The 15579-nt window shown below is 34.7% G+C and overlaps 1 protein-coding gene across 1 annotated transcript in view; it reads left to right on the forward strand.

The window, feature by feature from the left end:
* The window catches only part of sema5bb (sema domain, seven thrombospondin repeats (type 1 and type 1-like), transmembrane domain (TM) and short cytoplasmic domain, (semaphorin) 5Bb), a 157787-nt gene that overhangs the window by 60266 nt on the left and 81942 nt on the right, over positions 1-15579 (forward strand). Inside the window, exon 3 of the mRNA XM_056459394.1 lies at positions 7419-7634. Coding sequence (XP_056315369.1) covers positions 7463-7634 — 172 coding nt within the window. The 5' untranslated portion in view covers positions 7419-7462. The remainder of the gene's footprint in view (positions 1-7418; positions 7635-15579) is intronic.

Raw genomic sequence — 15579 nt, forward strand, 5'->3', positions numbered from 1 at the left:
GTAATCTTCGCTCTGGTCCTGTTTTCCTGCATGCCAGATTTAGTTAATGGTTCTGTTCATCTGTTCACGTTTAATTCCCTCATTAACTCTCTGTATTTATTCCCTCTGTTTAGTTCATTTTTCTGGTTTTGTGTTAAGTGCTTGGGCTGTTTCAAGCTTCTGTGTTTTCCCTGTGGTTTTATTAGTAAGTTTAATATGGTTTCTCTAATCCTTTGACACATGATTAATATTTCAACTCGCATAACAGCAGTTTCCACTCCAGTGAACATGAGTTACCATATTTAAATCATTCTGTAGATTTCAGCAAATTCTCCAAATGGCATCACAATGGAAATCTGCTTGTTAAGATCCAACACTCATCGCTCCTGTCCTTCCCTGCTTTCTTTTTGGAGGCAAATTTTCCTCTGATTGTCTGCTATTACCACTGTTAATATTCCACCTTGTCCAATTATTGGTTTATTTGGGGTTGTCCTACCCGTCCACACTTTACCCTCTCATTTAGTAGACTTTGTAGCCCTCTTAAGCCTTCTGGCTAGGCGATTAATTTTTCTGAACTGGAAAAGCCCTTACCCTCCTCACACTTGTTGGATAAGAAATGTTCTTTCATTTATTAAATTAGAGAAAATTATGTACTCTCTTCACTGACCTAGCACTATTTTCATTAAATTGTGGGAACCCCTTCGCAAACATGTCCAAACTCTTCAGCTTGACTCTGCTCATTGAGTCCGCACACCCTACTCCCATCTTGGTACTGGATACTAGTTCTGGTCAGCACATTGTAGACCTGTATTTTCTGTATGTAAGTTTGCACTTGTGTTTTTTTATTTTTATTTATTTAATTAATTTTTGTTTTGTTTTGTTTTTGTTTTGTTTTTTTGCTCAAAATGCTCTTCAGGGTATTTGCTTATTGTTACATGTTTATGTTGTCCTTTTTGTTTATTTTTGTAATGTGTTTTACAATGTATATATGAAACATAAAAAAAGATCCAACCCATATCATCAGATGCTAATAAAGAACAATAAACAGGACTAATATATAATCAATGAAATAATTTTATATATATTTTGAATGGGTGCAGGACACTTACAGTTCATTTACATACAGTGAAGTCAAAATTATCAGTGAATATTTTTTTCTTTTTCAGATGTTTCCCAAATTATGTTTAACAGATCAAGAAATTTTTCACAGCATTTCCTATAATATTTTTTCTTCTGGAGAACATCTTATTTGTTTTATTTTAGCTAGAATAAAAGCAGTTTTTAATTGATTGTCTAAACCACTGTTTTGAATTACCCTAACTTGCCTAATTAACCGTTAAGCCTTTAAATATCACTTTAAGCTGTATTGAAGTGTCTTGAAAAATATCTAGTCAAATATTATTTACTGTCATCATGAAAAAGATTAAATAAATCAGTTATTAGAAATGAGTTATTACAACTATGTTTAGAAATGTGTTGAAAAAAATCTGCTCTCTGTTAAACAGAAATTAAAGAAAAATGATCAGGATAATAATTCTGACTTCAATTTTAAGTGATGATAGCAAAATAAAGTAAACTGTGACATATTATACTTAAAACCACTTTATTCTTTGAACAAAAAACCAAAAGGAAAGGAAGTATCTGCTGCAGCGAGTCTTAAATATTAAGTTCAGCTCTGATGATTTACAGCAGAGACTACAGGCTGGCATTGAGGATCAATATAGTATTGATATCTGTGTAAATATTGTCATGCTAACAGTCTGAGTTACTCTTGTTTCATTGTAATCTATTACATATATCATAATTATCTGACATTTGTCAAGAAGAATTTGGTCCTGAGCACTGAGTTATTACTGATTTATTGTCATATTTTGCTAACATTGATAATATGAGGAATACTTTTTGGTTTCACTGTATGCTCACAATGTGTTGGAATCATAACCTTTATACAGTCATACACAAAATTATGAGCCCTCCTGTATGACATTATTTTTTAAGTTATGTTTAACTCAGCAAAGACTTTTTCCACACTATTTCCTATAATATTTGTCTTCTGGTGAAAGTCTATTTCTTTTAGCTTAGCTGGAATAATGAATTTTTAAACAATTAAGGTCTTTTTTATTATTATGTATTATTTATTATTTATTATTTATTATTTATTATGTATTATTTATTATTTATTATTTATTATGTATTATTTATTATTTATTATTTATTATTTATTATTTATTATTTATTATTTATTATTTATTATTTATTATTTATTATTGATGATTTATTATTGATGATTTATTATTGATGATTTATTATTTATTATTTATTATTTATTATTTATTATTTATTATTTATTATTTATTATTTATTATTTATTATTTATTATTTATTATTTATTATTTATTTGCCCTCTCAGGGAAGTGTTTTTATTGTCTGCAGAGCTAATTGATAAAGATAAACAGATGGATTTCTTTAAAAGTTATTTTAAAAGTGCCACGATATCAACATTGACACTTCTTGTTTTTTTATGGAATATTTCTACTTTTTTTTTTTTTATTAAATGTCCTGGATTTGTGCAAATTGAGGGATTTTATTTGTAAGTTAATAAAAAAAATACCATGATATTAAAATTATTGACTCTTCTTGTTTTTATTGAATATTTATGGATTTTTTTTTACATTTTTTATATTTGTGTAAATTTTGCATGTAATTTTTAAGGTTTTTTAAAAGTGCCATATATCAACATTGACAGTTATTAAGGAATATTTCTACATTTATTTATTTAAAATTTTTTTAATAAATGTTCTAGATTTGTGCAAATTGAAGACTTTTTTTAAAGTTAATAAAAAAATACCATGATATCAAAATTACTGAAAGTTCTTGTTTTTTATGGAATATTTATTTATTTATTTATTTATTTATTTTTATTTTTATTTTTTTTTTCTTAAATATTCTAGATTTGTGCAAATTGAGGATTTTTTTGTGAATTAATAAAAAAAACATGATATTTAAATTACTGAAATTTCTCATTATTTATGGAATATTTCTATATATATTTATTTATTTATTTATTTTTCTTTAATATTCTAGTTTGTGCAAATTGAGGATTTTTTTGTAAATTAATAAAAAAAATACCGTGATACCTAAATTACTGAAATTTCTTGTTTTTTTATGGAATATTTATGAATAATTTTTTGACATTTTCTGGATTTGTGTAAATTTTGTATGTTATTTTTATTGAAAGTTATTTTAAAATGGCCATGTGAATATCACATGTGTCAAAAGCCAACGTATAGCTACAGAGTGGCCAATGTTAGGTGTGTGTGGATGTGTGTGTGTGTGTACATCTGGATTTGTGCAATTTGATGAATTTTTTTAAGTTGTTTTAAAAGTACCGTAATATCAAAAATATGAATACAACATAAAACAATTCTTGTTTTTTTTATGGAATATAAAAAAAAATTATACATTTTTTATATTTTCTGTATTTGTGTAAATTTCGCATGTTATTTTTATTCATTCATTCCTTTTATTTTCGGCTTAGTCCCTTTAATAATCTGGGGTCGCCACAGCGGAATGAACCGCCAACTTATCCAGCATATGTTTTACAAACTGGATACCCTTCCAGCTGCAACCCATCTCTGGGAAAAATCCAAACACTCTCATTAACAAACACACACACACTCACACATGCACACACACACGCACACACACACACACACACACACACACACACACACACACACACACACACACACACACACACACACACACACACACACACACACACACTACAGACAATTTAGCTAACCCAATTCACCTGTAGTGCATGTGTTTGGACTGTGGGGGAAACCCGAGCACCCGGAGGAAACGGAGAGAACATGCAAACTCCACACAGGAATGCCAACTTCTTGAGAAGCAGCGACCTTCTTGCTGTGAGGCGACAGTGCTACCCTCTGCACCACCGCGCCGGCCATGTTATTTTTATTGAAAGTTATTTTAAAATGTGAATGTGAATATATGAAAAGCCAATGTGTAGCTACAGAGTGGCTAATGTTAGGTGTGTGTGTGTGTGTGTGCGTTTGTGTGTGTGTGTGTGTTTGTGTGTTTGTGTAAAGCCAAGACAGATGCTGCAGTGGTTTCTCTAGGACGTGTCAGGAAGTGTGTGTTTAAGTGTGATTGAGCATATGTTTGTGCATGTGTGTGTGTGTGTTTACTCGAGAGCTAACAGGGATGTATGTGTGTGTATGTATTCTGAGCTTATGTAAGATCTCAGAGCAGTGTTTGCACTGGTTTACCTGAGCACAGCGCGCTGTCAAACACCTAATGGAAAGATTAACTGGCTGCAGCTCTTTAAGCTCCATCACTGAGCCTTATTGATTCCCATGACAGGCTGAAAATAGATCAAAATCTCGTCCTCGACTTGTAATTAAACTTGTAATGATCTGCTGGCTCATCGTTCACAGACTGACAATTACAGCAGAATCAATGTTATGTTTTAGAATAGCATTGTGTCGGAGATGCTGCAGCTCTTGGAGGAGTTCCAGTCATTCACTCATTGATGAGACACTGAAGTTAATTAGGTTAGAGAAAGCTAGACTTACACCATCCAGATCATGAGGAGGAGATGAAGCCATCGCTCTCTGCTCTCTGGTTTTTTGGTTAGCCAGTCTGTCTTGGTGTGATGTTTGTCTGTTTTTTTTTCTGGTCTTATAGTTTTTGTTAATTGTCAATCCACTGTATGGATCAGTGGTCACCAATCTCAGTCCAGGAGGGCCGGAGTCCCTGCAGGGTTTAGCTCCAACTTACCTCAACACAGCTGCCTTGGTGTTTCAGGTATACATAGTATAACATTGATTAGCTTGTTCAGGTGTGCTTGATTAGGGTTGGAGCTAAAATCTGCAGGACACCGGACCTCCAGGAACAAGTTTGGTGACCCCTGGTCTGGAACATTTACTTTTTTAAGGGTAAATCTGTGTTGTTGAATAACTCAAAGGTGAAATTTTGACCAATTGTTTTGGTTGCCTTTTTTACATCTGCAATTTTTAGACGTCTGTATTTGTGCAAACTAAGGGATTTTTTGTAAGTTATTTTTAATGAAAGTTATTTTTAAATGACCATAAAATCAAAATTAAAGCTTTTTATGGAGTCAATTTAGGGCCGTATATACTTGCAAACAAAATAAAGTATTGAGCAAAAAAATGTAAAAATTATGCAAATCTCAAAACATCGCTAATGGAAAATTGAGTTTTGAGAAATAAAAAAATTGCAAACAAATTAAAGAACTGCAAATAAAAATCAAGCAGTGCAAAAAAAGCAAAAAATATTAGCAATTTTTAAAGAATATACATATATTTCCCAAATATTTTGTCCAGTATTGCCTTTATAAAACCTCTCAAGTCATTTGCAACGCTCATTTTGATTTGCTTTTCAGTCAACCGTGAGCTTGCGATGCTGTTTTCCCTTTGCACTTCACATTTCTGTGCGTTTCACTTTCTGTCCCTGATTTGAAAAGGGGGTGGGGTCACGGGAAGTGGGGCGTGTACGGCATGCCCGGACCTGCCTCCAAATCAAAATGAGTGTTGCAATTGGCTTGTGAGGTTTTGTAAAGGCAATACTGGAATAAAATATTTTGCTAAAAGTTTTGCTGTGTTTTGCACTGCTTGATTTTTATTTGCAGTTCTTTATTTTTGCTTGCTAAGCTACTTTTTATTTCTCAAAACTCAAATTTCCCTTTCTGATTTTTTTAAGATTTGCATTCTTTTTTATTTTATCTTTTTTTGCTCAATACTTTATTTTTTGTTTGCAAAACTCTATTTTATGTTGCAAGTATATTTGGCCCTAGATTGACTTCATATTTTTTATGGACTGTTTCAGATTTTGTCAAATTTTCTACACTTGTTTTAAAGTAGCATGAAGTTAATTCTTGACAATTGACAATTCTTGTTTTTTTATGGAATATTTCTGAATGTTTCATTTTCTTTTTTAATTCTGGACTTCTAGATTTGTGCGAATTGAGGGGTTTTAAAAGTATTTTGTGAATCGAAAGTTATTTTAAAATTACTATAAAATCAAAATGAACAGTTTTTATGGAGTGTTTCAGATTTTTTCTGATTCAGTTTTTTTCTGGACAGTTTTAATTAAAATGTAATTTTAGTTGAGTTAAATTAAATTTTAAATCTAATTAAAATGACCATTTTCAAATTTTGTTTTCTTTTTTTCATAAATTTTCTGGACTTCTGGATTTTTGCAAATTGAGGGATTTTTAAGGTTATTTTAAAAGTAGCATGAAATCAAAATTGACTATTCTTGTTTTTATCCAATATTTCAGAATGTTTCATTCTTTTTTTCTTTTTTTAAATAAATGTCTAGACTTTTGTATTTTTGCAAATTAAGGGATTTTTAAAGTTATATTAAAAGTACAATGAAAACTAAATGGACAGGTTTGTTTTTTATGGAATATTTAAGAATATTTTAATATTTTTTTATTTTAAAGATTTTAATGTTCTTGTTTTTTTAATGGAATATTTCAGAATATTTTAATTCTTTTTTATTTGAAAGATTTTAATGTTCTTGTTTTTTTTCATGGAATATTTCACAATTATTTAACTTTTCCGGACTTCTGGATTTGTGCAATTTGAGTGCTTTTTTTTTTTTTTTGAAAGTTATCTTAAAATGACCATAAAATCAAAATAACCAGTTTTTATGGAGTGTTTCAGAATTGTTCTAATTCTGTTGTTTATTTTTTTTATTTTCTGGACTCCTGGATTTGTGCAAATTGAGGGATTTTTTTTTTTTTTTTTTTCACTTATAGATTTTTTTCAAAGCTTTTTACATTTTATAAAAGGTTTGTTTGATTAATTGCCTAAAACGTACACATTTCTTTGTGTGTATAATATCAAATTAAAACTCAAGTTAAAATGCTTGTGAAGCATCTCTGGTGACATGCAAAGCACATCATGATTTTGCCAAGTACGATGTGATCCTGGATTAACATCTATGTTGATCCTGGAACATCATTTTTGTTGGAAAATGTAACCCGTACATATTCCCTACCCCTAAACCCAACCATAACTTTAAATTAAAAGAAGCATTTCAGATCATTGGAGTTGCAGTATGTGAATCCTAAGTCTAAATAATTAGTATTTTATTTAATTATTTATTTTTTTAAAAACCACATGGTCCTAATACCCCCTCTCTCCAAATCACATCCCATCTCTGATAGCTTGTTTACTGACATGAAGGTGAGATCAACCTGTCAATCCCATGACATCCACCAATAGCAATCCACAATCATCAAAACAGCTCCCTATTGGACCAAAACAAACCCCGCCCTCATATTTACTTATTTGACAAGCAGTTTCTTACATCACAACACAGAAGAAGAGATGATCACAACTTCAGTCTCATTCAATAACAAAGATTTCTCCATCTCTTCTCTTCAGGACCCTCTCACTCTTCTGACACAGGAGTGGTTTTTGCAGTAATCATGGCAGCGCTGGCGTTCTGGGCCGGATCGCTGTCCTTCGCTGGACTGCTCATTTTCCGCCTTCTCTTTTTGCCTGTGGTCACATCACAGGCACCATCATCACCCGCAGACACCCCTGACCCGCAGCCTGAAGAGTGCCGCAGAAAAATGCACCCTGTTACCTCCTACACAGGTGGGTGTAAAATACCTCGCTCTGCCCTTTCCATCACTCGCATTTCAAGCCAAAGGTTAAAACGATAAGCTATTGAGTCATTTTTTTAATTTAGAAAAAACTTGATTTATAAGTGTTGCGTAGCTGAACATTGACATAGCAGCTTAGATCTGAATAGTCAATCTATCTGAAATCAGACAACATATATTGAAGGCAAAATTATTAGCCCTCCTGTGAAACTTTAAAGGTGTTGTATGTAAGTTCATGACTCTTCTAAAGCATAAAAACACCATAATATTTTTGCAGATATTTAAGAAACATGCTAAGTGAACGTACTTGTTTATCTGAAAAACAATGCTGCAGTCAGATATTCTGCTTTGAAAATGTGTTTTCCGTGCCGGAACGCTGTCTTTGTTTTGGTCATTTTAACCTGCCCAATGCCAGTTTAGCCAATTATATTTCAGCAGCCCGGGTTGCCATGTTGGAAAACCACGTATTTCATTAATTCATTCAGAAACGCTCTAAAAGCATGCGTCCGTGACTGAAATGCGACCTTCGGTGGACAGTAGCAGATTCAGTTCCACATGAGGTGGTTATTAATTAGCAAATGATTTAAGTATTACGAACGTAAACATTAGGTGAGTAGGTTACATTGTAACCGTGTATCTTAACACCACACTTCGTGACGAGATATGCAGTGGTGAGCAATTTGGCTGTTTGCACTAGACGAAACATGACAGAAATGTAAATACAGACATTCAGAAGCACAGAATATGCACTCACTCACGAAATGGTAAGGTTTATAATCTATTTAATACATATTAACCCTTTAACATCATTAAATGTAGATGCTGAATCACTCATGTGTGTTTAGTTCTAAAGTTCAATTTCAAAAGGTTTATTTTATTTTCCAGATCTGAGGTGAACTATCTGCTGCTGATTTCAGTATATGGCAATAAATGTCATGTTAAATGGCATTCAAGCTCACATTGTTAGCATTTAACACTGAATAAAGCACATGAGCTGTACCTGAGGTGATCATTGTCAGTTTTCTGTTGTTCAGCTGTGAGTAATGGAAGCCGTTTCTAATATATCAATTCCAGCTGTTGGTTAGGACAAAAACTCCTTTTAATATGGAAAATATTCCTTGTATCGGGTGCCGTTGCTTTTATTTAGAACACGGTTTAAATCACTCCTGAGTCCTGTCCTCAATCTGGCAACCTGTGCTTGCATTTGTTTTGATCCAGGAGTGCAATCCCTAGTGCAATCCCTAGTTTTACCACTGGGTGTCAAACTTACATACGGCACCTTTAATTATTTTTTTCAAGTGATGTTTAACAGAGCAAGGACATTTTCCACAGTATTTCCTGTTACATTTGTGTGCTGGACAACACGTTATTTCTTTTAGTTTAGCTTGAATTAAAACAATTTTAAACAATATTTTTAAGGTCAATATTATTAGCCCCCTTAAGAATTTGTTTTAAAGTTATTAATTGGTAATTAATTGGTAAATTATTTTATTTTTTATAATTAACCTACTTAACCTATCTTGCCTATTAACCAAGTTAAGGCATTAAAGCTGAATACTAATATCTTACAAAATAATTTACCAAATATTTTGTACATGTCACCAGTCACCCGGTGTTGGCGAGAGTTTCCTTCGGGTGCTCCGGTTTCCCCCGCAGTCTAAACACATGCGCTATAGGTAAATTGAATAAACTAAATTGGCCGTAGTGTATGGGTGTGTGTGTGTGTAAATAAGTGTGTATGGGTGTTTCCCAGTACTGGGTTTCAGCTGCAAGGGCATCCGCTGTGTGAAACATATGCTGGAATAGTTGGCGGTTCATTCCGCTGTGGCAACCCCTGATAAATAAGGGACTAAGCTGAAGGAAAATAAATGAATGAATGAATGATTGTGTGAACTGCCCATAACACCTATGATATAACAAATATGTTAAAAAAAAAAAACTAAAATCTTACAAATAGCCAATACTTTGAATAGTAGCATAGCTTAATTTTGGCTAAAGAGGTTTATGGCACAGATTTGGTCAAATTTCATCCTTTCATATATGCACACCAAGTGAACTAACTTGCATGACTTTGCATGCATGTAAAGCAACCAACCATGCTTCATTTGCTAAAAACCAGTGCACTTTTACTCTTTCTAAATTGTGTAAAACCGGTTAATCAGATTAGGACTGTCTGTTTAGTGAAGCTGTTTCTGTCTGCAGTATTAATGACCTGTTGCCAGCCCAGAGCATGTTTTAAGACTAGTTAACTGCCAATAGCTTTCCCATTGGTATCTGTCTGTGTTTAACAGCTTTAACCATGTGCTGCCCAGATGTTAAAGGTTAACACAGCTGTGTGCTATCAGGAATATCACACCCTGCACTTTTAATATCACACTTCTAGTTTGTTTGCATACAAGGCTTAAAGAGAAGCTATTGTGCAAAAACACCTTAGTAAAGTGTTTAAACACAGTTGTGTGGCAGCTGAATATATCCAGCCTCTAATGGTAAAAATTAATTAATTACCTTTTTATAATCACTCTTGATAAAAACAGTCTGCAGAAACACTTGATTGACATTCTCCCTTTGTACGTGTCATAGGAGGGGAAAAGCCTCACCCATTGGTGACAATCTCTCGCTCATTAGCATAAACAGCCCTAAGTGAGAAGCAGCCATCCACCATTACAGTTTTCACCTGCTGAAGATAATGTCAGCGACTAAGAGGATTATAAATGCGGAGTTTTTGGATGCACAAATCAACACCATCAGTGTTGCCAACTTAGTGACTTTGTCGCTATATTTAGCGACTTTTCAGACCCCCTTAGCGACAAATTAAAACAAGCAACAAAGCAACAAAGCTAGCAACTTTTTTTGGTGTTACTGGAGATTTTTATAGAATCTCATGTGTCTGTACTGTACCGTTCCTACTCATCTCAATGAGCTGCTGGGTGATGCGGTCAGCCCCTCCCCCACCTCAGAGCACTCACAGGCGGCCCAGTCCTCATACAGCAGTCAGTCTCATACCTGGAGCGTGAGAGCTGATCGATCTTCTCTATACCAACGGTAAATGATTTAGCACTCCGAGCATGAGATATTTTCCTTGTGACGTTACAAACCGATCTGCTTCTCCTTTGTTTTAAATTAAACCATATAATTTGGCCGTTTATTCTTTTCTCGTTTACAATCAGAGAGATTTTAGTGACAGTTTCGGAACTTGAGTTTATTATGTCTAGGAGATTACTACAAATTCTACATACTACATCTATATTCATACTTAATCTGTATTCTAATAATAATAATTAAAAAATAATAATTCCTTACATTTATATAGCACTTTTCTGGGCACTCAAAGCACTTTACACATGGGGGGGAATCTCCTCATCCACCACCAGTGTGTAGCATCCACCTGGATGATGCGATGGCAGCCATTTTGCACCAGACCGCACACCACACACCAGCTGATTGGTGGAGAGGAGACAGAGTGATTAAGCCAATTACTATTATTATGGGGATGATAAGGAGGCCATGATGGACAGAGGCCAGTGGGCAGATTTGGCCAGGATGCCAGGGTAAAACCCCTACTATTTTTCGAAGGACATCCTGGGATTTTTAATGACCACAGAGAGTCAGGACCTCGGTTTAACGTCTCATCTGAAAGACGGTGCTCACTGAGCAGTATAGAGTCCCCGTCACTATACTGGGGCATTAGGACCCACACAGACCACAGGTTGGGCGACCCCTGCTGGCCTCACTAACACCACTTCCGGCAGCAACCTAGCTTTCCCATGCGGTCTCCCATCCAGGTACTGACTGGGCGCAGCCCTGCTTAGCTTCAGTTGGTGACCATGTAAGAGTTGCAGAGAGCTAGCTGCCGGCTAAATACAACATCTACACCAGTGGTCTCAAACTCAATGCCTGGAGGGCCGCAGCTCTGCATAGTTTAGCTCCAAACACCTCCAGCTCACACCTGCTTAATAGTCTCTAGTAGTCTTGAACACCTTGATTAGTTGCATCAGCGGTGTTTGATTAGGTTTGGAGCAAAACTGTGCAGAGCTGCGGCCCTCCAGGAATCGAGTTTGAGACCCATGATCTATACTGATATAGTGTATTCAAACAACAATACATTTAGTTAAAATGACATGCATATTTAAAGTGTAGTGCAAATATAAAAACCCCTTTATTAACCATAGGCTATTAAACAAACAAAAACTGCTGAACGTGATGACATCAGTTATATGCAAATGAATGTATGATGTAATCTAGCAACATTTAGCGACTTTTTCGAGTAGAGTTTAGCGCCTTTTTATTGAAAATAGTTGGCATTACTTAACACCATAGTCTCCATTGACTCCGCCCTCTTTTAAAAAGAGCACAATCTCATTTGAATTTAAAGCGACAGTCACCAAAACGGCACAATTTGGGTCAAAACCTAAAAGGGTCAGGTTCAAAGAGTTATAAAACATTATTTGTGTGGTATTTTGTGCTGAAAATCCACATAGACACTCTGGGAACATCAGAGACTTATTTTACGTCTTGTAAAAGGGGCATAATAGGCACCCTTAAATTGTTGTTCATATATTATATATTATCCTACAATTCTAGCATAATGTAACTGATAGTGAACTGCACCAGTAGCACAGGCTCTTTTTGTACACTTAAAAACATTTTAAACAGGCTAATGAGTGTTTTGCCCGTAGAATAAGGTGGAGGAAGATTTTTCTTTTATAAATGGCACAAATGGAGGGTGTGTTCATCTGTTTTTGGGTGATAACGACTCTGATTTACAGCAAAGCTTGCTTCAGCACTGTTCAGAGAACTTAATAGGCTCCACACACAATGTTTCTTGTCTTCATTCTTGCTGCTCCTGTCTGATTATTTCATCATTAGTGGCTGTTTTCACTTACAGTGGCTGCTAAAAAGGATTTAGACACTCAAGTCAGACTTTCTAAATCTGCCGTAAGCAATTTCATGTGTTCTGCACTACACTTCCACTCCACATAAAGGGACAGTTCACCTCAAAAATTAAAATAGAGATGTCGTTTAATCTCCCTGATGTTGCTTTAATGCCATATGTGTTACACAAATAAAGAAATTAATCATTCATATAATGGAAATAACTAGCAACCAGCATTAAGACTTTACAGGGTTTCTGCGGGGTCTTAAAAAGTCTAAAATTAAAAAATGGAAATTTTAGGCCTTAAAAAGTCTTAAATTTGCTGTTCCAGGTCTTAAATATTTTACCACAGGTCTTATTTTTCTGATGTCCAAGTAACGCTAAATCTAATGCTCATTTAAATTCTTTTTTGTTGTTGTTGCTTGGTTTTCGTGGTGTTGTAGTTCTTTATTTCACTAGTCCTAATATAATTTGCGGTATTACAACTACAAATGAGACCAACGTGCAATAGCCAATCAGCTTTCTGTTATTGAACTCAGTGCACGCGGAGAATGTGACGTCATCACTGTGTTTGCGGAGGTTCGCTTTACATGCGTGCGACATGATTTCGACTGGCAGAGTGAACAGATTTCAGGTGAACAGTTTGCGTGGCACCGCGTTTGATTTGAGCTGAATATGAAACACTTTGAAGAGATTTTGTCTGAAACAGGTATGACTCTACACATATCCTTATGATCCATCTATGCGTGATCATCATAGAGATAACCAGATGATCAATAGTTTTTGGCTAGAAATTGCAACAGCCGTAGGAAAGGAGGAAAGTTTTGTAAAAGTTTGGAAAAACCTGAGAGATAAGTTTGTTAAAACAAAAAATAGGCCATGCAAAAGTGGAGACCCAGGTGCTTTTAATATTACAGAATATTTTTGTCCACTATTCATAGGTTTATTATTCAATTCAATTCAATTCAATTCACCTTTATTTGTATAGCGCTTATACAATGTAGATTGTGTCAAAGCAGCTTCACATAAAAGATCAAAGTAAATAGGAACAGTGTAGTTCAGTTTGTAGTGTTTAAGTTCAGTTCAGTTGAGCTCAGTTCAGTGTGGTTTAATAATCACTACTGAGAGTCCAAATACTGAAGAGCAAATCCAACGATGCGCAGCTCTACAGATCCCGAACCATGCAAGCCAGCGGCGACAGCGGAGAGGGAAAAAAACTTCACTAAAGGCGGAAGTGAAGAAAAAAAAACCTTGAGAGAAACCAGACTCAGTTGGACACGATCATTTTAATTTCTCCGCTGACCAAGCGTCTCGTGCAGAGCTGCAGTCTCAGCGGCGGAGGCTGGAAGCGGGCCTCAGCGAAGACTCGTCTGTCTCTGGAGCGTCACAGGAATCAGTCTCATGTTCTCCACTCCTTCATGACCACCACAGTAGCTGCTCAGGATACGGCCTGGTCCAGGATATGGACCCCTTGGGATCATCTCGTCGTTGGTCTTGGATCGAATCAGTGACTCTGCATAGTCTATTACTGGTGTATATATTACAATTTTGGAATTTAAAAAAATGTAATAGCTACAAACTAAAATTAAGTAAAAAATTATGTCTTTGATAACTGGAAAGGAATATTTGAATCGGTTTACAGTATACTGATGCCCAATTTCTAGGCTTCATTGGTAATAATGGACAGGAATGTTGGACCATTATTGCCTTTTTAGCTTATAAGTAGAGGACAGAAACTAGCCAGACAGTAATGTGTGAATTGTTGAGTGGGCAAAATAAAAAAATGTCTGTATTTTTTAGTAAGTGTACTTTTTTTGCTTTTATTCTTGCCATAATAAAAAATATAATTGTAGAGTATCCCATGTTCAGTTGCCATTAATATTTAACTTTAATAGGTAGAACTGTCCGAGATATGAACAAAAGCAAGTGATGCATCAAAGTTTGATTTATAAAGTTTTATAACCATTCAAGATTTTTTAATCATTATAGTAAATTATAAAAACAATAAAAAATAATTAGTTTAAAAATATTGAACGATATTATTGATATGACGTAGTTCAGGAAACGTACTACTTCTCTGTTTACTCATCTGACTTTACGGTGGGTTTCTTTTGACTCCCCCCTGGCTATAAAGAAAAGATTTAAAGAATATCACAACGGCGAACGCGTCAAGTCTAAAAGCCTGTCTGTTTCGTGAGGTGCGTGCGCAGTCAGTGGAGGTGCGCGATGCGGCGCCAGGCAAAAGTATAAATCAGCTTTAAGATGTTTTTTTTTCTGTAGTTTAAGGATGCATCTAACCTGTCTTTACTACTGTTTAATTTGAATACATTTATTTTACCACTAATTTTGTGATTTAGCATTTTCTCTCGTGTGTTTTTGATAGGCTTAAAAAGGTCTTAAAAGTCTTAAATTTGACATTATGATGTCTGCAGAAACCCTGCTTTAAAACACATACAAAAGGATCACAGAATAGTTGCATGTTATAAGTAGTCAATATAGGCTGGTGAAAGACCAAGTGAAATTTAATGTAGTCTTTAACAGAAATGTGCATTTCTGTGTTCATGAGACGTGTAGAAATTCAAGCCAATGTTGTCTGAAGACAAATCGAAATAAATAGAAGTTCAAGACAAGTACAATAATATGCACCTGTCTTTCTGACCCTCATCTGTTATCCAGCGCGCTATTGCAGTGATACCGTATTTAACTTTGTGAAGTATAAACATGCATAGCTTTTGAGGTATTTTTAAGCGTTGTGTTTCATGTATCATTTATCTAGATTTATCAACACAGTGATCATGTGTGCTTTTTCTGGCCAAGATTGAACTGCAGTTCAATTTGGAAGTTACAGCATTGAAATAAAACTAGGTGTGCGGTTCTTTAGGGGGTGAGCTGTAAGTCTAGTTTGAACTCCATAAGTTTCATTCTTTTGGATATAATAATTCTTGATATGCAAAATCAGCATGCACTAGACTTGGCTAGGGACCCAGTGAGCAGTGAGTTAACATGAACAACTGCGTTTTCTTTATCTAATGTAAACTAACATGAACAAATACTGTAGTAAATG

Source organism: Danio aesculapii, chromosome 6 (assembly GCF_903798145.1).
Source record: "Danio aesculapii chromosome 6, fDanAes4.1, whole genome shotgun sequence".
NCBI lineage: Eukaryota > Metazoa > Chordata > Actinopteri > Cypriniformes > Danionidae > Danio > Danio aesculapii.